This window comes from Oncorhynchus clarkii, chromosome 3 (assembly GCF_045791955.1).
Source record: "Oncorhynchus clarkii lewisi isolate Uvic-CL-2024 chromosome 3, UVic_Ocla_1.0, whole genome shotgun sequence".
Taxonomy (NCBI): Eukaryota; Metazoa; Chordata; class Actinopteri; order Salmoniformes; family Salmonidae; genus Oncorhynchus; species Oncorhynchus clarkii.
Genome location: NC_092149.1, coordinates 14848842 through 14873540, shown reverse-complemented (window position 1 = coordinate 14873540; position 24699 = coordinate 14848842). Strand labels below are relative to the sequence as shown.

The following is a 24699-nucleotide window of genomic DNA, read 5'->3' as shown; positions in this document are numbered from 1 at the left end:
TCCCTCTCTCTATCCCTCTCCTCTCTCTCTATCCCTCTGCTGTTACACAGAAATATCACCTCTCAGACATTCACAAAAATTACAAGTTCAATATTTAATGTCCTTGGCAATTCAAATCCAAAGGTCATAATTCTTTGTAAAAGCAGACATTTTACATGATCAACGTAGCAGCGATCAGTGGGTTTCTGTTGGATTATATTAAAATATTCATATTAAATTCATCTTATTACAATTATAAAATCATCTATGTAGACGCAAAGTATGAAAAGATTGGTTGAGATGCAGTTACCCTGATGGAAGTAAAAGACACAACAAATCATTTGTGTCTTTTACTTCCGGTTTTATACACCAGCTTCAAAAAGCTGAAAATACAATATTTTGGTTATTGAAAATATATTTTACAGCGGTTTAGATGGTACAATTATTCTCTACACAAAACCAGGAATGATTGCTTGTTTGTTCACAAACTGAAATTAGGCAAACTATTTGAATTTCAGCAACCAGGAAATGGCGGAGCGATTTCTGCATATTGCACCTTTAAATGTAAAACTATGGAGACAGGTGTGGAAATGTGGGTTCTGTGCTTTGTAAAATAGCACCTCCATACCTAAACAAACACACACCTACATCTCACCGGAGATTGACCAAACACAGTGTCTCATAAAACCCATCCCCAGTCATCCCCATGCTACACAGGTGTAGCCTATTTATAGGCAGTCGCCCAAAATTCACCCCCTTACCCACCTTCAGCTCTCCCACCCCCTCAAACACCCTCGCCCCCTCCTGGTCCTTCACCTTGGCCAGGGTGAGATGGTAGCGTGGGTTGAAGGAGTCCCTGTGCAGCCAGCCCTGCTCTCTGAAGGCCTCCTGTAGGCCAGCATTTAGCTGCTGGAGGTGGGGCTGAGGCTGGGGGCTCAGGTAGAGAACCTTCCCACCAAAGTGCTTCAGTTTCACGGGGAAGGAGACGGCCACAGGGGGGTTGCGGTCCAGGTAGGCGAAGCGTTGGAGCATCTCCCCGGCAGCAATGACCTCGGCTGGGCCGGGGAGGACCAGGTGACAGAGGGTGATGTGGAGGGAGGAGGGGGGCAACCAATGAGGGGCGGATGAGGGGAGGAGGGAGGTGAGCTCCTCCTGAAGGTGCTGGAAGGAGGAGAGGATGGCGGGAGTGTTGGCCCGGAAGGTGATGAAGTGGGTGGGCTTACGTTTGGAAGGCCGGCCTCCACCCCTCTCTGTTCTCTGCTCCACAGGTACAGACGGACACTGGGCTAGGTCTGGGCCTTTCTCTCCATCCCAGTAATCTTTCCATTCTTCCTCCTTCTCACCTTCCTCCCCCCTGCTCTCGCTTTCACTCTGAGATAGAGACATCTGGTCTGCTATGACGACTAAAACGGAATCCTTCCCAACTTCCTCTTCCAAGGGTTCTGATTCTCTTCTTGCTTCCTGTTGGTTCAGTGGAGTACTTCCTGTGCCTGGTCTGGTCGACTCAGGCACCTGAATACTTGTCTTGCTCTGATTTCTTTCCTCCAAGTGTCCGTTTTCAACATCCTGTTTTATCAGGGACTCTTTATTCTCCTCTGTAGTGATGATGCCATCTTGTTCTTCTCTTGATTCACGGTGGTCGTTTTTTGGGTCTTGTTGTTCTTGTGTCCCTGTCCCTGCCAACAAGCAGATTTTGAAGGTTAACCAAACATTATGACAAAAACATGTTATAAACTAACAAAGTGAAGTAGAACAATATGTTAATCCAGGTTCTAGAGCTGTGGAAATTCCTCCCGCTCTCCCTTCCTTCATACATACCTTCCTCCCTCCCTCTCTCCCTACCTTCCTCGCCCTCTCTCCCTACCTTCCTCACCCTCCCTCCCTACCTTCCTAGCCCTCCCTCCTCCCTCCCTCGCATTCTCTCCTTCCTTCCCTCACCCTCTCTCCCTACCTCCCTCGCCCTTTCTCCCTACCTTTCTCCCCTCCCTCTCGCTCCCTACCTTCCTCCCACCCTCGACCTCTCTCCCTACCTTCCTCCCTCCCTCCCTACCTTCCTCCCTTCCTCGCCCTCTCGCCTTCTTTTCCCTCTCCCTCTCTCCCGACCTTCCACCCTCCCTCGCCCTTGCTTCCTCCTCGCCCTCTCTTACCCTGCTCTTGCTCCTCCTCCTGCCCAAATGGGGCTGCCAGACACTGTCCAGTGGATCCAAACACCCTGTCAGTCCTGTTGTTGCGGTCCCAGACTCTACGCCCTATATGGGTGAAGTACTGAATCCTGTGTCTGGGCAGGGCTAGCTCAGAGGAGTAGTCACAATCGCAGGGGTCGGTGTCCCAGTTGAACTCAGAGAAGGGCCGCTCCAGCACCCCAAGGAAGCGGTCCACATACCCCACCACAAAGTCCGCCGGCTCCACCGACGGGTCCCACAGGATCCGAGAGATGACGTCATCGGCTGTACGCATGCGGGGCTTCTTGGTTGATCCTGAGGGGAGAAACTCTTTGTTAGTTAGTTATACTTAGTTTGCAGTAAACAGGTATTTTAGTGGATTCTCATATACTCAGTTAGATTTAATGGAGGAAATTGTACCTTTTCCCTCTGTGTCTTTTGGCTGGTTTGTTTTATTCCCTATTGCTTTCTTCTTGAGTTTTCCCTCTTTTTCTCCCTCCTTCCTGTTTTCCTGGTCTATAACAGCCTCTGGGTCGTCTAATGTTGGAGTGCTGAGAAAGAGGGAAGGAGAAAGAGGGATTGTATTCATCACTCTGGTCAATGTAAGAGCTAACCTGTTAGGTCTTCCTCATACTGATAGGACAGTGACCTTCAGATGGATGTATTTTAAGAAGTTTATCTAGATGTCTAAACAGATACATTCATTTAACTCTGCTATTCTACCTCTTCACTTCCTTATCCTATGGAATTAACTACCTATCTATTATATTTCTACTGTGCTACATGACTTGATTACCACTTGGTTCAGAGGCTCTGTTTGCTGAGAGGGCAGACAGAGCCAATACCACAGATGCTGCTTCTCACAGGAGGAAAAACAATATCTTCCTCTGAAGATTCCACTGTCGCCAGGCAGAAGGATTAGTGATGAGAGGGAGGACTCTGAGATTCTGAGGGCCATCTGTTTAGGGCTGGCAGCTATATGCTTTGAAGATTTCTGTCTTTCAGTCTTATTTAGTTGTTCAAGTGGTTAGAAGCCTGAAATATACTGAACATTGAGTAAATATTAGCCCCTAACCCCTGGGCATTTTCAGTTGTTCAAGGGCTGCACAAACATTATGCATCATACAATTTAATTCATTTTTGTTAATAAATTGCAATGAATGTTAAAGGCATGTTTAGACATCACAGTTTTATTTTATTTTTATTTCACCTTTATTTAACCAGGTAGGCTAGTTGAGAACAAGTTCTCATTTACAACTGTGACCTGGCCAAGATAAAGCATAGCAAACAACAACACAGAGTTACACATGGAATAAACAAGTGTACATATGTTTATAGTAGAAAAAAAGTATATATATGGTGTGTGCAAATGGCGTGAGGAGGTAGGCAATAAATAGGCCATAGTAGCGAAGTAATTACAATTTAGCAGATTAACACTGGAGTGATAAATGAGCAGATGATGATGTGCAAGTAGAGATACTGGTGTGCAAAAGAGCAGAAAAGTAAATAAAAACAATATGGGGATAAGGTAGGCAGATTGGGTGGGCTATTTACAGATGGACTATGTACAGCTGCAGCGATTGGTTAGCTGCTCAGATAGCTGATGTTTAACGTTAGTGAGGGAAATATAAGTCTCCAACATGGCACCATCAAAAGTCGAAATGCAATGTTACTTAGCCATTGCCCTGTCATAGTTTCTGGTATATAACAATTTTTTTACAGGTCGTGGTGATCGTGTTAGCTACAGACCTGTGAGATCGACGACACCTGTTTCCAAAACGACATTTTCCCAACAGGAAGAACTGACAGAAACCTGCTCCCTCCTCCTGGCCTGGAACATCAGAGAGAGAGGAGAGATGAGGGGGCAGTTATTTAGCAGCCCGTCTCACCCAAAGTCAGTACAAAACAACATAATATCTGTATGGCCTTATATAATATCTGTATGGCCTTATATAATATCTGTATGGTAGTTTGTGCTTCCCAGTGTTCTCTGTGTTATCAGTGTCCTTGGATTTACCTAGTTTTACATTGAGAACACATTTTAAATTCCCATGTATTGGTCCACCAAGACCAGTGTGTATATACTGTAAAGTAGGGGACTGAGCCCAGTAGACTAGATTAGTTCATGAGCTCATGGAGAGATTGGAGCAGTCAGGGAGAATGACTTCACTCAACAAGGTCATGATGACCCCGAAATGAGCCCCAGACACGCAACTTGCCAGACCAGCCAACCTGACCAAGTCTTTACTGAACTGAAGGAGCTGAGAGAGATGGTGGTGGAACAGAGAGTGGAGCTGAGGAACATGGTGGTGGAACAGAGAGAGGAGCTGAGGAACATGGTGGTGGAACAGAGAGTGGAGCTGAGGAACATGGTGGTGGAACAGAGAGTGGAGCTGAGGAACATGGTGGTGGAACAGAGAGTGGAGCTGAGGAACATGGTGGTGGAACAGAGAGTGGAGCTGAAGAACATGGTGGTGGAACAGAGAGTGGAGCTGAGGAACATGGTGGTGAACCAGAGAGTGGAGCTGAGGAACATGGTGGTGAACCAGAGAGTGGAGCTGAGGAACATGGTGGTGGAACAGAGAGAGGAGCTGAGGAACATGGTGGTGGACCAGAGAGTGGAGCTGAGGAACATGGTGGTGGAACAGAGAGTGGAGCTGAGGAACATGGTGGTGGAACAGAGAGAGGAGCTGAGGAACATGGTGGTGGAACAGAGAGAGGAGCTGAGGAACATGGAGAACATGGTGGTGGAACAGAGAGTGGAGCTGAGAAACATGGTGGTGGAACAGAGAGTGGAGCTGAGGAACGTGGTGGTGGACCAGAGAGTGGAGCTGAGTATCACTAAGACTGAACTGCAGTTCTACAAGAATAAGGTGGAGCCAATGCAGGTAAAAAAAAAAGGAGGCCAGACTGAGTGCCAGTGAGAGAGGTAGAGGAGCTGAAGAAGGAGAATGCAGGTTAGAAAACACACAAATGTAATCACTGCGCAACATTGACATTTTCTTAACAGGTGTAGGATTACTGTGTATACTATATCATATAATGTGAAATAAGATACAGTGGGGAGAACAAGTATTTGATACACTGCCGATTTTGCAGGTTTTCCTACTAAAGCATGTGGAGGTCTGTAATTTTTATCATAGGTACACTTTAACTGTGAGAGACTGAATCTAAAACAAAAATCCAGAAAATCACATTGTATGATTTTTAAATAATGAATTAGCATTTTATTGCATGACTTAAGTATTTGATACATCAGAAAAGCAGAACTTAATATTTGGTACAGAAACCTTTGTTTGCAATTACAGAGATCATATGTTTCCTGTAGTTCTTGACCAGGTTTGCAGCAGGGATTTTGGCCCACTCCTCCATACAGACCTTCTCCAGATCCTTCAGGTTTCGGGGCTGTCGCTGGGCAATACGGACTTTCAGCTCCCTCCAAAGATTTTCTATTGGGTTCAGGACTGGAGACTGGCTAGGCCACTCCGAGACCTTGAGATGCTTCTTATGGAGCCACTCCTTAGTTGCCCTAGCTGTGTGTTTCGGGTCGTTGTCATGCTGGAAGACACAGCCACGACCCATCTTCAATGCTCTTACTCAGGGAAGGAGGTTGTTGGCCAAGATCTTGCGATACATGGTCCCATCCATCCTCCCCTCAATACGGTACAGTCGTCCTGTCCCCTTTGCAGAAAAGCATCCCCAAAGAATGATGTTTCCACCTCCATGCTTCCCAGTTGGGATGGTGTTCTTGGGGTTGTACTCATCCTTCTTCTTTCTCCAAACACGGCGAGTGGGGTTTAGATCAAAAAGCTCTATTTTTGTCTTATCAGACCACATGACCTTCTCCCATTCCTCCTCTGGATCATCGGCAAACTTCAGACGGGTCTGGACATGCGCTGGCTTGAGCAGGGGGACCTTGCATGCGCTGCAGGATTTTAATCCATGACGGCGTAGTGTGTTACTAATGGTTTTTGTGTTACTAATGGTTTTCTTTGAGACTGTGGTCCCAGCTCTCTTCAGGTCATTGACCAGGTCCTGTCGTGTAGTTCTGGGCGGATCCCTTACCTTCCTCATGATCATTGATGCCCCACGAGGTGAGATCTTGCATGGAGCCCCAGACAGAGGGTGATTGACCGTCATCTTGAACTTCTTCCATATTCTAATAATTGCTCCAACAGTTGTTACTTTCTCACCAAGCTGCTTGCCTATTGTCCTGTAGCCCATCCCAGCCTTGTGCAGGTCTACAATTTTATCCCTGATGTCCTTACACCGCTCACTAGTCTTGGCCATTGCGGAGAGGTTGGAGTCTGTTTGTTTGAGTGTGTGGACACGTGTCTTTTATACAGGTAACGAGTTCAAAAAGGTGCAGTTAATACAGGTAATGAGTAGAGAACAGGAGGGCTTCTAAAGGAAAACTAACAGGTCTGTGAGGAATTCTTACTGGTTGGTAGGTGATCAAATACTTATGTCATGCAATAAAATGCAAATGAATTACTTAAAAATCATACAATGTGATTTTCTGGATTTTTGTTTTAGATTCAGTCTCTCACAGTTGAAGTGTACCTATGATAAAAATTACAGACCTCTACATGCTTTGTAAGTAGGAAAACCTGCCGATTTTGCCGGTTATCAAATACTTGTTCCCCCACTGTAAGTGATAAAAGTTGACTAAATCAGATTCACTGCCAGTGATGCCCCTAGCCCAGGAGACATTGGTGTTTACATGTACAAGAATGACATGTACAAGAATGACAAGAGAATCATGTTTAATTATGCACACAGTCCTGGTGGAAATTGTAGATTTGTGGTAAATGCAGTGACTCTAGAGCTGCAGGTGGGTGTGGTCTACATGAGTCTCCCCTCGGGCACGGGGCTGTATGATGATTCAGATAACCGCCAACAGTGGCTTCCTGCTCTTCCCTATGTGAGGGGAATCCCTTCAAATCATAGGTCCAATAAAACTATGTAACTACCAATGAAAACTCTTAATACAATTATATTTCTGAAAACTGATGGGGGTGATATCTAATCGAAATCACATACCACCACACCTTGAATGATGTCATAGTTGAGGATTTAATGAGCCTGTTGTTGTGCAACTTCTGATTAGGACAACCAGGACTCATTATGTCAAGGGTGTCAAACTCATTCCATGGAGGACCTAGTGTCTGCTGGTTCTTGGTTTTTCCTTTCAATTAATACCTAGACAACAGGTTTGTTAATTCATCAACAAGGGAGGAGTGAAAACCTGCACTCGTTCCTCCGTGGAACAGGTTTGACAAGTGCATTATTGCCTTTCCATTCATAAATCTCCCAACGTATTAGCTGTCACTGATTTCCCAACATTAATGTTACACCGTATATGACACACATCTGCAGTATTACTTGTGTGTAAGGCACATATTTTGTCCTTAGGAGGGGTTTCCCATAAGAAGTATGATAGTGCATTAAACATTGCACGTGTAATTCCATCTGTTCTTGGCACTGACAACATTTGGACTGGACTGACTTGGCTTGCAACCTAATGACACTAGAGGGGGTACACAGACAGTTTGGTTGGTTTCTCCCTTTCCCAAAAGTAGGAGTAGGAAGAACTCAGCCCTAGACACTGACCTAGGTTAGTTCTGTGTTTTCCTTAGAAGTTAGAGACAGTGAGCTGATACTCGATCTGTGCTTCAGAACAACTTCTACCAGGAGCTTTCAGAGAGAGTGGGGGAGTAACAAGTGGGACAAACACTGCTTTCTTCCAAATATCAAATCAAATGTTATTAGTCCCGTGCTTGGTAAACAACAGGTGTAGACGAACAGTGAAATGTTTACTCATGGGCTCTTCCCAACAATGCAGAGAGAAAGAAAATAGAGAGATAATAGAAAAGTAATAACAGGTAATAAATAATACAAGCAGATCTCAGAGAGATCATACTGTCTGATGAATACACTGTTAGATTCTGGGTTAAACTTGGAACACTGTTATACTCAGAAGTATAGTATCTGAGGAGTGATAGAGACTGGTTTTTACATCAGAAGTTATTGGTTATCTGTAGGAGCCAGATGGCTTTGGAATGTGTTGGGTGGACAGGAGGAAGTCACAGGATTGCTATAGCGGATACGGGTGGAGATCTTTGGATTAGGCATCAAGGGGGCTGAGGTCAGATCAGATCCCCTTAAGGGAGAAACAGTGGTTTATTACCCTATCACTTCGTCTTCCTGTCGAACCATAAAAGATGTAAGGATTAGAGAGAAGGAGGAGTGCCTAAATTGGAGAATATATACTTGTGTTGGTAGAATCATGTTTTGTCTAATGCAGCTGTATTGATCCTCTGGGAAGAAATAAACTTGGTTAAGCTTTCATGGTGTCCGATGAGTTATTTACTCTGAGAATTAGAACCTAACAACACAAATCAAATCGTATTGGTCACATGCAGATGTTATTGCGAGTGTAGCTTAAGGTACAAACAGTGTGGAATTTCTGTGGAACAGGCAAACCCAGACTTCCTTCAGAGAAGATGAGGATGGGGTGAACACCAGTGGAGGCTGGTGGGAGGAGCTATAGGAGGATGGTCACATTGAAAAGGCTGGAACGATATAAAGCACATCGCACATATGAAAACCACGTTTGACTCCGTTCCATGTATTCCATTCAAGCCATTACAATGAGCCTGTCCTCATATAGTTCCTCCTACCAGCCTCGACTGGTGAACACCCAACTTCCTCGGTACCTCGATATTAAAAACGGTCCTTCATAATTTGATCATACCTAGATAAACTTCAGTGTTGTGTAATTATCAAAATATGAACGTTCTCTTTCACCGTAATTTCTGCTCTGCCTCTAAAGAAGCGTATATGCCCTAGTTAGGCCTACATCTCATATCTACACCTACCAGCAGTGCACACAGAATCCAACTGAATGACAAAACATTACCTGCCGTCACCTGAGGTCCATCTTGGCTGGGACTGGCTGGGACCTCTGTCTTTGGCCCCTCTGTAGCTCTATGCTCCTGTGCTCTCCTGTCCTCCAGGTTCTCAGCTGAGTCCAAAGGCACACCTGTCTCCTCTGACGCCATAGTCAATCAACCTGTGGGTGTAAACGATTATTATACAAAGGTGTTAACTTTGTTTCTCACTGTTAACATTGCAATACAAGGACAACCAGTTAATAAATCAATCAATTAAGCAATAATTGATTTTGTAAATATAGTAGCTATATATTTAGAAGTAAGTTGTGCTAAAGTAGCTATAGTAGATACCTGAGCTAAGGAAAACTGAGAGGTAGCCTTCCCTAACGAGGATGTAGCTACAACACACCCAAGAGTCAAGATAACAAGTTATACAATGCCACCAAAATGTTAAACATTAATAAAACGATAATGTAGTACTGTATAAAATATGCATTATGAGACATTATTGTTGTTAGTTACCTGAATGTACACCCTCTGACTTATAAACAGATATACGACAGATTCTGTCTGAAACTACCGTAAATGTGCACTTTGACCTTTGGTATGTTTGTACTGAGGGGACTTGTGGGAAATGTAGGTCTATGTACCGCAGTGACGAGAACAGGCTTTCTTCTCTCGTTTAAATAATCATTCAAATCCTCAAAATAATTGATACTATAATATTTTCTATACTAGGCCATTTATAAATTGACGATAGTTTGTTATAATTTCCTCCCGAAGAGAGTATAGCAAAACTGTGAGTCATCTGTGCGGTCCTCCTGGATCCAAAGCGCGTGACTCCCCTCATCACATGACGACTACCACTAACCTAGAGAGCGAGCGTATCAGAGCGGTGAAAAAGTATAAACAAAGGCTAATACAGCAACAAGACTACTTTTGTGAATTAATTAGAAATTAGAACTTGCGTGTGCATTGGCGACTTATTTCCCATGCTTTTAAGAAAAATGATCATGATCTATTTTCGAGACATTGGTTCGTGCTGTGCTAGGGGTTAGCTTGTCAGTAATGTCATTTTGTGATGTTTTGATGCAATCTGAATACCTGTAATTTGTTGCAGTGATTGTTCACGCTGCTTAATTCAAGGTAAGTGTGCTTGACTTATAGGTTTCCATTTAGAAAGGTTGTAGGAAACTTTCCCCAGCAATTCAATTTGAGATGCATCATCAATGTTTACACTGAATCCAAAGACAAAGCATTGACAATAACACACCTCTGATCACCAGTCATCTCTTCCCGGGTCAGGTGTTGGCCGTTCTCTCCCGGGCCAGGTGCTGGCCGTTCTGCAGCTATAGGCCAGGCAAAGCAAATTGTCGACCTCCTATACCTCGCCAAACTTGAATGGTCCCAGTAAACAAAATTACGTTAAAAAGCCATCTAACATATTTATTTTCCTGTCGTTGAAGTTTATTTTAGGTTAGGAATGAAAAGTGAAAAGACGTCTTCGGTGGAGTACATACTGTACTGTGCTATTATACTGTACTGAACTATACTTTCCTATACTGTACTGTGCTATTATACTGTACTGAACTATACTTTCCTATACTGTACTGTGCTATTATACTGTACTGAACTATACTTTCCTATACTGTACTGTGCTATTGTACTGTACTGAACTATACTTTCCTATACTGTGCTCTGCTGTACTGTACTGTGTACTGTACTTTTTTTTACTGACCAAACTTGTGAAACATAGATGTCTATGATTGGTACAGATTTAGTCTGGTAAAATGTTTGGGTCCGGACCGGATCTAATCTCAACCAATTGTAGACGTTTATGTTCTGGCCAAATATATGCTGGTCTGGACCATATGTCTGTGGAGGTTGAAATCAAGCCTGGACCGGACCAAATATAGATGTCTATGTTTGGTTCAGATTTGTTTTGGTCCATGGATGTTGAAATCAAGGCTGGTCCTAAACATTTTTTTTTTAAAGATGCCGGTCTGAACAGCACCCAAAGAAGACATTCAAAAGACATTGGCCCGTGCTTACTGAGGTGTGGCCTACAGTTTAGGCCCCCATTCCATTTTAAGAATGCCCATTCATGTGGTAGGCCTACCTTTTGTAAAACAGGCAATTGCATTGGCTTTATTAATTCTGATTCTGATTCCTGTGACTTATAATTTTGTTTCCTTAAGCTCTGAATATCAACTACCCAACTTTATCAGAAGTTGTCCTGAGCCTATATGAAATGAGAATCAATGTGTTTACACAGCGGGAAATGCAGAAGTATTTTATTTTTTGCTATGATCATCTCGTCAAAAATGTATGGATACAAACATGAAGCCATTGATTATCATGACAATTTAGCTCAATGGGTGAAACTCCTAGACAGTAAGTAGGCTTGGGCTATCCAGACTATCACAACTTCGTATGATCCCGTTTGGCTCAGTTGGTAGAGCATGGTACTTGCAACGCCAGGGTTGTGATTTTGATTCCCACGGGGGACCAGTATGAACAAATATGAAAATATATGCACTCACTACTGCAAGTTGCTCTAGACTTATTTTATTATTTAACTAGGCAAGTCGGTTAAGAACAAATTCTTATTTACAATGACGGCCAAACTTGGATGACGCTGGGCCAATTGTGCACCGCCCTATGGGACTCCCAATCACGGCCAGTTATGATACAGCCTGGAATCGAACCAAGGTCCGTAGTGACGCCTCGAGCACTGAGATGCAGTGCCATAGACCGCTGCGCCACTCGGGAGCATCTGCAAAAAAAAATTTTTTTTAAAATACCAACCTTGTGCCATTCCAGGAAATTCGGTAATAGCGGCAAGGGACACGGGGTGTTTTTTTCAAACCCCACTAATACACTGAAATCCGAAGGTTAGCGTGTTGTTGGTACTTCTTGGTCAGTTTAGCTTGGAAAATGCCACCCTCGTCAATCTGCAACTGAAGGCTGCCGCCTGATCCTGCCTAACGGGTGTGCCGGCCCTGTTCTCTCCCCCTTCAGATGAATGCTCTGGTAGCTCTCTGTCATTTCTGTGAGCTCCATGGCCCCCGGACCCTGTTCTGCACCGAGGCTCTGCACCCCCCGTCCCCCACACCCTCCCAGGCTGGCGCCCCCATACCCGGGGACAGAGAGTCGGACAGAGAGGGAGAGGGACTCACCATGAGGGCAAACAGCTCAGCTACACAGAGAGGAGACATGTGCGAGGTGAGTGGGAGATGAGTGGGAGATGAGTGGGAGATGAGTGGGAGATGTGTGCGAGATGAGTGGGAGATGTGTGCGAGGTGAGTGGGAGATGTGTGCGAGATGAGTGGGAGATGTGTGCGAGGTGAGTGGGAGATGTGTGTGAGGTGAGTGGGAGATGTGTGTGAGATGAGTGAAGGGCTGAACGGACAGAATAGAAAGGACATTGACTCATTTGTTTTGTCTAATAACTATTCTTTCTGGCCATCTCGTTTTCTCTCCCTCTTCCCCACTCTCTCACTCACTCTCTCTCACTCTCTCTTACTCACTCACTCTCTCTCTCATTCACTCCCTGTCTCTCTCCATCTCTTTGTCAGGGCTGCCGGTCTCTCCCAGCGTCTCACCCTGGCTTCGTCAGCGTGGACAGTGAGACAGGCATCCGGTTCCTCAGCCACCAACACCCCAGACAACCCCAGCTCTTCAGTGTGGTCCGCCAGGCCTGCGTACGGAGCCTCAGCTGTGAGGTAACCACCTGTGTGTTCGTGTGTGTGTGTATGTGTGAGCGTGCGTGTTGCCATTTGTCTTGCATTAAGACTCATGACTGTTTGTCAATACACAAGCCTTTAGTTAAGGGCGGCAGGTAACCTAGCGGTTAGAGCATTAGGGCTGTAACGAAAAGGTCGCTGGTTCCAATACCCAAGCCGACAAGGTAAAACATCTGTCAATGTGCCCTTGAGCAAGGCATTTAACCCTCATTTTCTCCAGGGGTGCTGTACTATGGTTGACCCTATAAAACAAGACATTTCACTGCAGCAATCCGGTGTATGTGACAATATATATCAGGGGTCTCCAACCTTTTCTAGCGTGAGAGCTACTTTAAAAAAAAAATGTAAATGTTTTTTTCAAGCTTTCAAATAGGCACATTCTTCTTCTCTCCCCTGCAACTCTTCCCCTGGTCCTTAGTGCACTACTTTCTATTGTACACTATGTTTTATGGTAAAATAATGGTTAAACAACTCTAAGGGGGGCCCTATAAAATATTTTATATACAGTTGAAGTCGGAAGGGGGGGGGGGGGGATTGTGAGAGGGGTCTCGAATGGTTGAGGGACAGCTATTGGGGAACTGTGGGGGGGATCTTGGAAGGATCGTGTTTCACAAGATTGTGATCATTAAAAAGGAAACTATGACATTTTATATCACTATCATGCACACGCACCCTCACACATAAGGATGGCTCTGTTGCGGAAAGACTGATACATGTTTGATAGTGTCTTGATGGTGTATTGTTTGTCCTTCATGTTCTGATAATTTAATGTTACCCCTTCCTTGTGTTTTTTGTAATCAATAATTATACAAATAAAATAAAAACACTCAAACAGATTACATGTATTTTAATGTTTGTAAAACAATAAATGTATTACTAGTAAATTGTTTAATTTAATTATTTTAACCAAAATATCACAGATGAGACAAAAATGTTCACCTGCACCTTTAGGGTAGCGTGACTTTAGGCCCTAGTGACTAACCAGCGGTGGAATAATGTCAATGTTGCGTTGATTAGATGGTAGCTGGGAGCTTGCCGTGTCTGAGTCTACTTGTGAGATTTGTTTGCGGTGGAACACGTGAAAATTGCATGTACTTTCAGAATTGTTTGGGGTGCTACTCATTAGTGGGCTGCGAGCTACTGCGTGATCTACCTGTTGGAGACCCTGATAGATAGATAGATAGATAGATAGATATCACAGGAGGTTGGTGGCACCTTAATTGGGGAGAACGGGCTTGTGGTAATGACGGGAGCGGAATCAGTGGAATGGTATCAAATACATCAAACATGATTTCCAGGTGTTTGATGCCATTCCATTTGCTCTGTTCCTAATGTCTGTTCTCCCCTCAGTACCCTCCCTCTCTCCCTCCCTGCTTCTAGGTGTGTCCAGGTCGTGAGGGTCCTATCTTCTTTGGGGATGAGCAGCATGGTTTTGTGTTCTCTCACACGTTCTTCATCAAGGACAGCCTGGCCCGGGGCTTTCAGCGGTGGTACAGTATCGTCATGGTAGCCATGGACAGGATCTACCTCATCAACTCCTGGCCCTTCCTGCTTCGCCACCTCAGACTTACGATACAGAGTCTACAGAGCACAGCACTGAAGGTAAGGACACACACACAAACTAACACACCATGTTAAATGAATGGGACATAGATATATACACACACATTCAAACACACTTACTATTCATAACGTGAACATTAAACATAAGACAAATAAACATGAACACGAACTCTTACTACCAGACAGAATGTTTGACTTCTCTCCCTCTTATTTCTCCCCCATCCCCCTATCCTCTACAGGTGTTTGACAGTGAGCAGTGTGTGTGTCCTCAGAGGGCGGTGAGGATGAACAGCGTGTTCTCTCCTGCTGTCTTCCCCCACCAGAGGAGTGGTAACGCGGCCCGCTCCCTGCCCTCCCTCACCCAGCACACCAACCTCTGGGCCAGCCTACACTCCTCCTTCAGCTGGTGAGACGGCTAACTGTCGCTAACGATCACTAAGATTACTAATCTAAACAATAGCAGACATAGAGTCAACATTAGAGGTGGTAGGGCAGTGTTCTATCTGTCTATCCCAGTTGTTTGATACACTCTCTTGTGTTTTTCTCCTCTACTGCAGGTTACTGAAGGCCTGTGGTAGTCGTCTGACAGAGAAGCTGCTGGAGGGAGCTCCCACAGAGGACACACTGGTTCTTATAGAGAGACAGACAGGTACGCACTGGTGCTCATAGAGCGACAGACAGGTACGCACTGGTGCTCATAGAGAGACCGAGAGGTATGCGCTGGTGCTCATAGAGAGACAGACCGGTACGCACTGGTGCTCATAGAGAGACAGACAGGTACGCACTGGTGCTCATAGAGAGACAGACAGGTATGCGCTGGTGCTCATAGAGCGGCAGACAGGTACGCGCTGGTGCTCATAGAGAGACAGACAGGTACGCTGTGGTGCTCATAGAGCGACAGACTTGTGCTCATAGAGAGACAGACAGGTACGCGCTGGTGCTCATAGAGAGACAGACAGGTACGCTGTGGTGCTCATAGAGCGACAGACTTGTGCTCATAGAGAGACAGACAGGTACGCGCTGGTGCTCATAGAGAGACAGGCAGGTACGCGCTGGTGCTCGTAGAGAGACAGACAGGTACGCGCTGGTGCTCGTAGAGGTGCGCGCTGGTGCTCATAGAGAGACAGACATGATAACTCTAGAGGTGGAAGACACCGTGAGACCAGTTTAACACTAGTCAGAGAGACATATTACCCCATATGGCTCAAGTTAAAATAAGTGAATAAAAAGGGTGTGATCTGATATCAGGGTAAAGCATTATCATGAGAAGTCATGTGTTTGCCCAGAGTGGAACAGGAGTTCGTGTCTACAGTAAACGTGTGTTTAACACGGTTAGACCACAAGGACAGAGAGCTACGATGTGACTCACTCAACCATATCACACAAATTCCATTCTGATGACCATTCTTGGACCAAAAATGTTTCCATTGCTCCCCCGTGTTCAGCTCTGATATTGCAAGTCACTATGACACTTGAATACTTCCAATCAGGAAAATAGATGCAATTGTTACTTTGTTCACTATCCTGGCTAAATCAATTTAAATAAAATAACAGTATATATCTTGGAATAAGTCCCGATATTGGGTGTTTTGTATGTCTTTTTAACAATGTCCTGTTGTCTTCTCAGAGCAAGAGGAGGAAATGAGTTGCTGGGAAGGAGCAGAAGGGGGCGGGTCTAGACCCCAGTGCCACCAATCGGAAAGCGAGCTGTACAGAGACTTCTTGTTTGACGAGGGGAAAGCAGAGGGGTATCCTGGTCCAAAGTTCAGGTCCTTGAGACATTTAAGACAGGTAAACATTGGTGTGCCTTTCTCCCTACCACATCATGAACACTTTCATTTCTAGCACATCATACATCATACTTAATTCTGTTAACCACTTGGTTTCAAAAGAAACAACTTTGTGAACCAATTGGTTATAGAGGGAAACCAATATCGTCTTATTTTGTGAATGCATTTCTTGTCTGTTTCCTTGTGATGATATCTGTTATCTGATTGGTACACAGGTGCTCGGGACCACTGATTTCCGCCAGCTAGCATGGCACGTGCTCATGGGAAATCAGGTCATATTGAGAGGGGCTGACCCAGGGCTCATCCATTCAGCATTCACCATGTTGAAGGTCATCCAATCAAAAGTTTACTCATTGTATCCCCCTTTAAAGAATATTCCTCCTAACATTCTTTGCTAATCACATGGTTTGGTATATGTCCCATCAGGCCTTGCTCCCGGTGGGCTGTGTCCGCTCTGTGACATACAGCGCCCAGTATGAGGAAGCATACCGATGTAACTTCCTGGGCCTCAGCCCTGACGTGCCCATCCCCACACACGTCAGCTCCTCAGGTACACAAACCCAGAATACATCACTGTGGTTACTGCTTTATTTGGAGGTCTGCTTATAATCACTATTACATATGATAGTAATATGCTAATAATAAAATACTGTATGATAATGATATTAGTTATAAGTGCGAACAGAACAAACAACAAATAAAAGGTTTCGAATCCTAAAATACCCATAAAATATGATCATCTTGCTGTGTCCCTTCCCAGAGTTCTCAGTGTTGGTGGATGTGGTCAGTCTGGAGAGGGGCTCTCTGTACTCTGCTGCTTGTGGTGAAGACATTCTCTCACTCTATCAGTTCAACATCAGCAGTACCAACTCACAGCCTACAGATAAAGGTGAGGATATACCCCATCTGGACAATATACTATATACATCATCAACATGAAGGTATACATTATACTTCAAGGCACCTCTAGTTGCTAACAATCATGGCAAAGGTCAAAGAGATGCAATTAGTCATGTGAAATTTCCCTCCATTAACTTTCCAGTTTCAATCTATTGACCTGCATCTCTCGTGCTCTCTCCCTGTCTCTCTTCACCCCTATCACCCCCCCTCCCTTGCTCTCTATCCTTCTCTCTTCCCCCCACCCCTCTCTCAGGTCCCACGTTGTTGAATAAGATGGAGGTGGCGTTGTCCAATGAGAACCTGTCAGTGGACGTGGTCTCTCACTGTCTGCTGTGTCTGAAGGAGGAGTGGATGAAGTGAGTAACAACAACCCCTCTGATGAGCAGGGAATTTCCCTCAACTTTGAAGTTTCATTTCTTTGGCTTTTTCTAAACAGAGGTATGTAGGTATGCAACTGTAGATAGTGGGGCATTAAAGAGTCAAACAAGTCCCCCTATGAAACCCCCCAAAGCCCCAGCCTGGTTACATTGGCTGTGCAGTACAGGATGATGTGGAATGCTTAATGTAGTCCAGAATCATTGGGAAATTCCAATAACTCTTCTCCCTCCCACTTCTATCCATACCCAACCCCCCCCCCCCCTACCCTTTCAATTCCTTAGTAAAGTGAAGGTGCTGTTTAAGTTCTCCAAGGTAGATGGGCGTGGGAGGGAGGACACCCAGAAGGTGTTGGCCCTGCTGGGTGCCACGGGGCCTGGGGAGGAGGACAACGTCAGGCTGCTCAAGTTCTGGATGACGGGACTCAGCAAGACCTACAAGAGCCATCTGATGACCGCTGTCAGAGGAGGGGAGAGGCCCCTTAGCCAGTGAGAGAGCAGTGGAGGAGAATATGAGCGGTAGCGGGAGAGACCATACAGCTGGAGTGAAATATACTGTATCTCCGTATAGGAGGCTGGTGGGAGGAGGTATAGGAGGGTGGGCTCATTGTAATGGCTGGAATGGAATAAATGGAACGGAATCAAACGTGATTTCCATATGTTTGATGTGTTTGACACCGTTCCATTTATACCTTTCCAGCCATGACAATGAGCCCTTGCTATAGCTCCTCCCACCAGCCTCCTCTGCATGCATCTACTACTGTATTTGGACAGACAGAGAGAAAGGGAAAGAAAACGAGTGTGAATGAGTGAGTAATGACAGATAGACTGAAGGATATGTTTGTGTCCAGGTACTGACTTGATTCAAATCCATCCTTCACCATAAAGAACAAAAATCCACTCCATGGGTCGGTTTTAAATGAATAATTCATTCAGATACATTACGTAATAAGTCATTTGTATCTTTTTTTTAGTAATCAAATGGGAATTATTATAGGAACACTGTCCACAATGTTATGTCTAAATTATTATAAAAGTTTCAATAGTTTTGTTAACACATTGTACAGAGATATTCAAATAAAATAACTGCTTGAGCTGAAACTGAAATATTGGTGTGGCATTCATCCTTTTTCCCAACTGGCACCATCTTGTGGAGAATCATTAAATCTAAGAAAGAAGGGAGAAGGAAAAAGAGTGGAGGGGAAAAAAACGTGTGACCTTTGCCAGTTCCCTCTCACATGCTTTTTTTACAATGAGTGGCTGTCAGCCAAGAGACCTCAAGTGGTGTAAAACAACAGTTCTCGGTCTTCGGTGACACGCAAAACCCTTGCATAACGAGCTCTCAGTCCCTCAACATATCATTGTGTTGTACACTACCACATCCGCAGGGGGCTTCTTCACTAACGAGCTAGTAACTCATTATTAAAACTAAATAGTTGTTTTTGCAGTTATTTGATCCCTTTCAGAAGACTTGTAAAATCCACTGGCACAAGGCTTTGTTTTTATTCTTTTTACCTCGTATGTACAGTACCACTCAAACGTTTGGACACACCTACTCATTCAAGGGTTTTTCTTTATTATGACAAATGATGAAATATAGATTTTAGATTCTTCAAAGTGGCCACCCTTTGCCTTGACAACATATATGCACACTCTTGGTATTCTCTCAAACAGCTTCACCTGGAATGCTTTTCCAACAGTCTTGAAGGAGTTCCCACATATGGTGAGCACTTGTTGGCTGCTTTTCCTTCACTCTGTGGTCCAACTCATCCCAAATCATCTCAATTGGGTTGAGGTCGGGTGATTGTGGAGGCGAGGTCATCTGATGCAGCACTCCATCACTTTCCTCCTTGGTCAAATAACTTACACAGCCTGGAGGTGTGTTGGGTCATTTTCCTGTTGAAAAACAAATGATAGTCCCACTAAGCGCAAACCAGATGGGATGGTGTATCGCTGCTGAATGCTGTGGTAGCCATGCTGGTTAAGTTTGCCTTAAATTCTTACAAAGACATGGCGGTTGGAAACAAAAATCTAAAATCTGGACTCATCAGACCAAAGGACAGATTTCCACCAGTCTAATGTCCATTGCTCGGGTTTCTTGGTCCAGGCAAGTCTCTTCTTATTGGTGTCCTTTAGTAGTGGTTTCGTTCCAGTAATTTGACCATCACAGAACAAAGGAATACAGTTGGTTACACATGACCATTGATTTGATATTGTAAACTGTAGGACAGCCCACTGGTGGAACGTTAGGTCTTATAATATAGTAGAGTAGACAATAAAACAAAGTTACAGACGCAGAAATATCATACCCCCAAGACATGCTAACCTCTCACCATTACAATAACATGGGAGGTTAGCATTTTATATCATACCCCCAAGAGATGCTAACCTCTCACCATTACAATAACATGGGAGGTTAGCATTTTATATCATACCCCCAAGAGATGCTAACCTCTCACCATTACAATAACATGGGAGGTTAGCATTTTATATCATACCCCCAAGAGATGCTAACCTCTCACCATTACAATAACATGGGAGGTTAGCATTTTATATCATACCCCCAAGAGATGCTAACCTCTCACCATTACAATAACATGGGAGGTTAGCATTTTATATCATACCCCCAAGAGATGCTAACCTCTCACCATTACAATAACATGGGAGGTTAGTATTTTTGGGGGGTATGATATTTTTGAGTCTAACTTTGTCCATCATTATTTACGATTAATTCAGGACTATCCGTAATCATGGTAGCATCCACATTAATGTAGAAGTGTTTAGAAACATGTTATATTCTTATTTACAATAAAAGTGACTCCAAGTCACAAGCTTGATGTAATCATTGCGTGCTAGGAATATGGGGCCAAATACTACACTTTTGACTACTTTAATACACATATAAGTGAATTTGTCCCAATGCTTTTGGTCCCCTAAAATGAAGGGACTATGTACAAAAAGTACTGTAATTTCTAAACTGTTGACCCAATATGGAGGAAAATATCTTCAAATTAAAGCTGCCAGTCTGCACTTTAACCTCATAGTCATTGTATCATTTCAAATCCAAAGTGCTGGAGTACAGAACCAAAAACATTTTTAAAATGTTTCGCTGTCTCAATAATTACAGAGGGCACTGTATATACACTCTGGGTAGAAACTCTTAGACACAGATCCCGGACCATCTTATCCTTCCCACTTCTGAACCATAAAGGAAGAATATGCTAAACTGACCTGAGATCAAGGATCATCCTACTGCCCTATGCAGAGGACCAAGGTGAAAAGAGTTAGGACTGATGGTGCCTCTGGGAGGCTGAAGAATGTTGGTCTGTTGGACTGCAGAACTCTGTCTTCCTTTTCCCTTTGGACCTCTAGAACATTCACTGTTTCTCTTGGCCCATGTTCAAAATGGAAGTGACACAAGAAGTAGTACTACAACAATGACTTCGTAAAACCTGAACATGACAATGTACTAATTCATTTACTTCTGATCCCCACTCACTTTCTCAATAGTAGTTTGTCATAACAAAAATATCTGAGTAGCACTTTAAATAATAAACGAGTGTACCACAAACTAAAGTGCTATCAAAATGTGAGGAAGTATCTAAGCCTCCAAACTATAATATTCAACTTTTCCACTTCAAATCAACTGTCATTTTTTGTTGTTCATTTAGTTTTTAGTTTTGAGAAGGAACATCAGCTTCACTGTCATGATTATTATTGACTTTGCACACTTGAATGACTTGCAGCGTAAGTCAGTCAGTGTTGCAATCTTTTTAGCCTAAAAAAAATACAAGATAATTGTTGATTTATAAGATTCCCTCTGTGTGGTGACTCAACAGGATGAGTATTACTAACTGGCTCACTGGAGACAAGGAGGCATGCACACAAGCTCATGGGTGTGGGAGGTGGATTGAAAACATATGGCATGACTTGAGCCTTCTGAGGCCTCGTTTGGATTGAGGGGTGGGGGAGCAGAGAGAGGGAGAGAGAAAGTGAGAGAGAGGAACTTTTGTGAGTGTAATGTTTACTGTTTATTTTGTATTTTTTATTTCACTTTTGTTTATCTATATCACTTGCTTTGACAATGTAAACATTTGTTTCCCATGCCAATAAAGCCCATTGAATTGAATGTCATTGAATTAAGAGGGAGAGGGGGCTTGGTCAGTCAATAGGGAGGTGAAATGACTGGTGGTGGGAGGGGCTGAGAGATTTACAGGGAGCAGATATCAAGCACTTTCACTTTCAGGCTAGCCTCTGTCTGAGCTCACACAGACAGACTGCCCAGAGGGCGAGAGAGAGATAGCGGGTCTGTTTCCCCCACTCTGTCCATTAGCCATTTAAAGGGTGAGCAGAGAGTGAGGTCTGTAATATACTGGGTCAACAGGGAAAGAGAAGGAAAGGGAAAGGCTGAGAGGTCGGAAAATCCAAAGTGAGAGCGCAGTGCAGATTGCGTGAGAGAGAGAAGGGGGTGAAAATATTTGGAAAGTACCCGGGAGACAAAAAGAGGAATTCTAAAAGACAGGTCAACTAAGCTGGAGTCTCAACAGTAAAGGAAAAAGAAAAGACTCTCTCTCTCTCTGTGTGTCACACACTTGAAGGAACCGCTGAGGAAACTTTGCCTAGTCAGACCAAAGGACTTATTTGATCTGCGTATTGCATGCTTTCAACCACAGAAATGGAGAAGTGGCCTTTCTCATGAAGATAAAAGGATGTCACGATCAGGTAAGAGAAATTCAGTGATTACATCAATTCAGAGTATGCAAAAGTTAATTGATTGATTCGTGGATTTGTATTTGTTTGATTAATTTGACCACATTACCATTGTACTGTAATTCATATAGTGGTTCTGTAATTTAGGTTTGTTGTTAATTTTCGCAAGTTAACATGAAGTCATGATGTTTCTCATTAAGCATGTGGCTGGAACCACATGGGCAGGACACAGAAATGTTCCATCCATTAACCTGCTGCATCTCTCTCTCTCTCTCTCTCTCTCTCTCTCTCTCTCTCTCTCTCTCTCTCTCTCACACACAGTTTTACTGTTGCTATCAATATTGACAGTCCAAGGTAGTGGATGTGATGACTTTTTGAGGGAGGTTGTCAAGAATCTTCAAACCACCCTTAACTCAGACCATGCTGGATTTGTGAGTTGAACGTTGTTGCTATCCTTTTGTACCTGCATGCACCCTGAGTAATGACAGTAGTTTAAACAAATATGCGTTCACTTCCTAGTGGTTACATTTTTTATCAATTTGATGTTTTGTCTATTGGCATAGATACTCTTGTGAATACTGTGATTCCTGAACCAGTTTTTTCCTCCAAGCGTAAGGTGTTCCCTAAAGACTATTGGATTTCCCACCACTACAATGTCAACCTGCTGTGCAACACTGATCCGGTGAGGCACCATCTATTGATTAAATGACACCATTTTAGTAAATGATTTATTCTCGTGTTTTATACAAACATCACACTTAGTGTATCTGCTATGTCTATCATTAAATCCTTCATTATGATTCTCTGTTGAGCAATGTGGAAGGACCGGGATGGTATCAAATATACAGTATCAAACACTGCAATGCCATTCGCTCCCTTCCAAACATTACTATGAACTATCCTCCCCTCGGCAGCCTCCACTGGTTCCAGTACTCTAAAGTCTAAATTTGTGTTGTTGTCAGCGTTACTGGGCAGGATCATCAATAGCCTCTGATTAGCACAATGATGATCAGCTCTGTGTGGTGCTCCGTCTATTCAAATCATCAGCGTAACCTCTGTGTCTAAAATCCTGCTTCTGCCTCGGCTGTCCCTCCAGTGTTGTGTGTTCCGAGCTGCGACTGTTCTCTCTGACTCCTGGCTCCAGCTCCGCAGCCAGCTGTGGCCAGAGCACCATAGCTTCGAATTCATCTCCAACCTTATACAAGCCCTGGATGACAGGGGTATGACAAAAGGGGTGGGTATAACTTTTACAATGTCGTGGACATACTCTAGTCATTGTCGCGGGAAGTATGGGTGCTGCAGCACCCCCCTACTAAAGTAATGCATTGGTCCTTTACAAGTCAAGTATTAGCGAAACAATATAGCTGTCTGTATTGCCGGCAAAACTGTCTTCCCCAAACTACTTCCCGAGGCTATGACTCTAGTAGTCTATATGAACTGTTTTGGATAGAGAGTGTACTGTAGGTTGCCAGTGGGGGTGAACAAGTAGCAGCATGTACTCAAAAGAGACAGACACAGCAGCCTTAAACATTTTGGACTAAGTACTGTAAAAAGAACTGTGCCCCTGCAAATGCAACAAAACACTATAAAGATGCCTTGTTGTTATAGTAAAACAATGACATAAAAGGGCTAAAACAGGGGAGAATAACGTTTTTTTTCCTGACCATGTGGCTTGACTATGCTGGAACCAGTGCATAGTTTTCCTGTTCAGGTCACCTATAATGTACGCAATGTATATCACAGAGGTTAACTCCCCAGAGAACCGGCTATCAATCAATGACAGACTGTATGTTTGTTTAATAACAACTCCTCTCCTCCCTTATCCCCCTTTCCTCTCCTCCCTTATCACATCCCTCTCTCACAGAGATTTGAGGATCCTGACCCTTCAGTTCTTCCCTCTGTCTCCTCCTCTCCAGAGAAACTTCTCAACTTCACTTCATCTGTTTTCTCCAAATGGCTGGAGCTGGGGTGCTCGACCCCGGTGGACACTTGTCCCTTCCCCACTCTGGCCTCTCCTGCTGGGGAGGAAGAAAGGGCAGCTCTGGAAAGTAAAAAAGTGAGGTTATTAACCACACGAGCAGTTCACATGCAACACAGGGAGAATGAAGGGGAAACAGAGATGAGGTTAAACACACCTTCACCAACCAATAGGAGCCCAACATCCAAAGGTGGGCTCCTATTAGTTCTTTCTGGGTCTTTGTTTTTTTTTATCTTTATTTAACTAGGCAAGTCAATTAAGAACAAATTCTTATTTACAATGACAGCTTACATTGGAGCCTCCTGTTATGTGGACTGCCCTGGATGCTACTGTAGAGCGGTTGCTATAGTTACTGAAGTGGATCTCTTCAATGGCGCACACAAAATGCAAGAAATAAAATAAATACGATTCCCTGTTTCTGAAAGAATACATCCTTTTCTTTTTGCAATGTGTTTTGGAGCACTGGTTGGCTTTTTCTTCTCAATCTGTCCATTCTAGCAGTTCTAATACAGTAAGCTTTGTCAATCAAGTGACTGACATACACATGTAATTGTTGCACTGAAAGTACAACTGCAGTCAAGATTATGTATAGAATAACAAC

General features: G+C 43.9%; 3 protein-coding genes across 4 annotated transcripts; 2 read left to right on the top strand and 1 right to left on the bottom strand.

Annotated features, from left to right (window-relative positions):
* Nucleotides 1-75: 75 nt before the first annotated feature.
* Nucleotides 76-9652, bottom strand: LOC139405745 (leukocyte receptor cluster member 9-like). Of its 2 annotated transcripts, XM_071148168.1 has the most exons (7): nucleotides 9560-9652; nucleotides 9389-9435; nucleotides 9064-9216; nucleotides 3891-3972; nucleotides 2562-2692; nucleotides 2127-2456; nucleotides 76-1655 (listed from the first exon to the last, which is right to left on the bottom strand). In XM_071148168.1, exons 3-7 carry the CDS (start codon nucleotides 9203-9205, stop codon nucleotides 631-633), a joined length of 1710 nt encoding a protein of 569 aa, XP_071004269.1. In that variant the 5' UTR covers nucleotides 9206-9216; nucleotides 9389-9435; nucleotides 9560-9652; the 3' UTR covers nucleotides 76-630. The 2 variants fall into 2 exon arrangements, with proteins under 2 accessions (XP_071004269.1, XP_071004268.1); XM_071148167.1 differs by lacking the exon at nucleotides 9389-9435 and having other exon boundaries at nucleotides 9560-9645.
* A 236-nt stretch (nucleotides 9653-9888) lies between these two features.
* LOC139388737 (folliculin) lies at nucleotides 9889-18517 on the top strand. Its single transcript, XM_071135615.1, has 12 exons — nucleotides 9889-10183; nucleotides 12059-12262; nucleotides 12616-12762; nucleotides 14164-14385; nucleotides 14586-14752; nucleotides 14904-14995; nucleotides 15974-16137; nucleotides 16352-16465; nucleotides 16563-16686; nucleotides 16897-17025; nucleotides 17290-17392; nucleotides 17696-18517. Exons 2-12 carry the CDS (start codon nucleotides 12059-12061, stop codon nucleotides 17901-17903), a joined length of 1674 nt encoding a protein of 557 aa, XP_070991716.1. The 5' UTR covers nucleotides 9889-10183; the 3' UTR covers nucleotides 17904-18517.
* Nucleotides 18518-21654: 3137 nt separating this feature from the next.
* On the top strand, nucleotides 21655-24572 carry LOC139388730 (uncharacterized). The gene is made up of 5 exons (XM_071135606.1): nucleotides 21655-22132; nucleotides 22442-22551; nucleotides 22731-22802; nucleotides 23217-23354; nucleotides 23985-24572. Exons 1-5 carry the CDS (start codon nucleotides 22120-22122, stop codon nucleotides 24339-24341), a joined length of 690 nt encoding a protein of 229 aa, XP_070991707.1. The 5' UTR covers nucleotides 21655-22119; the 3' UTR covers nucleotides 24342-24572.
* The last annotated feature ends 127 nt before the right edge of the window (nucleotides 24573-24699 follow it).

Coding starts and splice junctions, on each gene's coding strand:
- LOC139405745 (XM_071148168.1), bottom strand. CDS start 9,205: ATGGCGTCAGAGGAGACAGGTGTGCCTTTGGACTCAGCTGAGAACCTG. Junction 2,693..3,890: donor AGGTGTCGTCGATCTCACAG/GTCTGTAGCTAA, acceptor CCTCTTTCTCAG/CACTCCAACATTAGACGACC. Junction 1,656..2,126: donor GGAGGAGGAGCAAGAGCAGG/GTAAGAGAGGGC, acceptor GCTTGTTGGCAG/GGACAGGGACACAAGAACAA.
- LOC139388737 (XM_071135615.1), top strand. CDS start 12,059: ATGAATGCTCTGGTAGCTCTCTGTCATTTCTGTGAGCTCCATGGCCCC. Junction 14,753..14,903: donor CTACACTCCTCCTTCAGCTG/GTGAGACGGCTA, acceptor CCTCTACTGCAG/GTTACTGAAGGCCTGTGGTA. Junction 14,996..15,973: donor TCTTATAGAGAGACAGACAG/GTACGCACTGGT, acceptor TTGTCTTCTCAG/AGCAAGAGGAGGAAATGAGT.
- LOC139388730 (XM_071135606.1), top strand. Junction 22,552..22,730: donor ACTCAGACCATGCTGGATTT/GTGAGTTGAACG, acceptor TTTTCCTCCAAG/CGTAAGGTGTTCCCTAAAGA. Junction 23,355..23,984: donor ACAGGGGTATGACAAAAGGG/GTGGGTATAACT, acceptor CCTCTCTCACAG/AGATTTGAGGATCCTGACCC.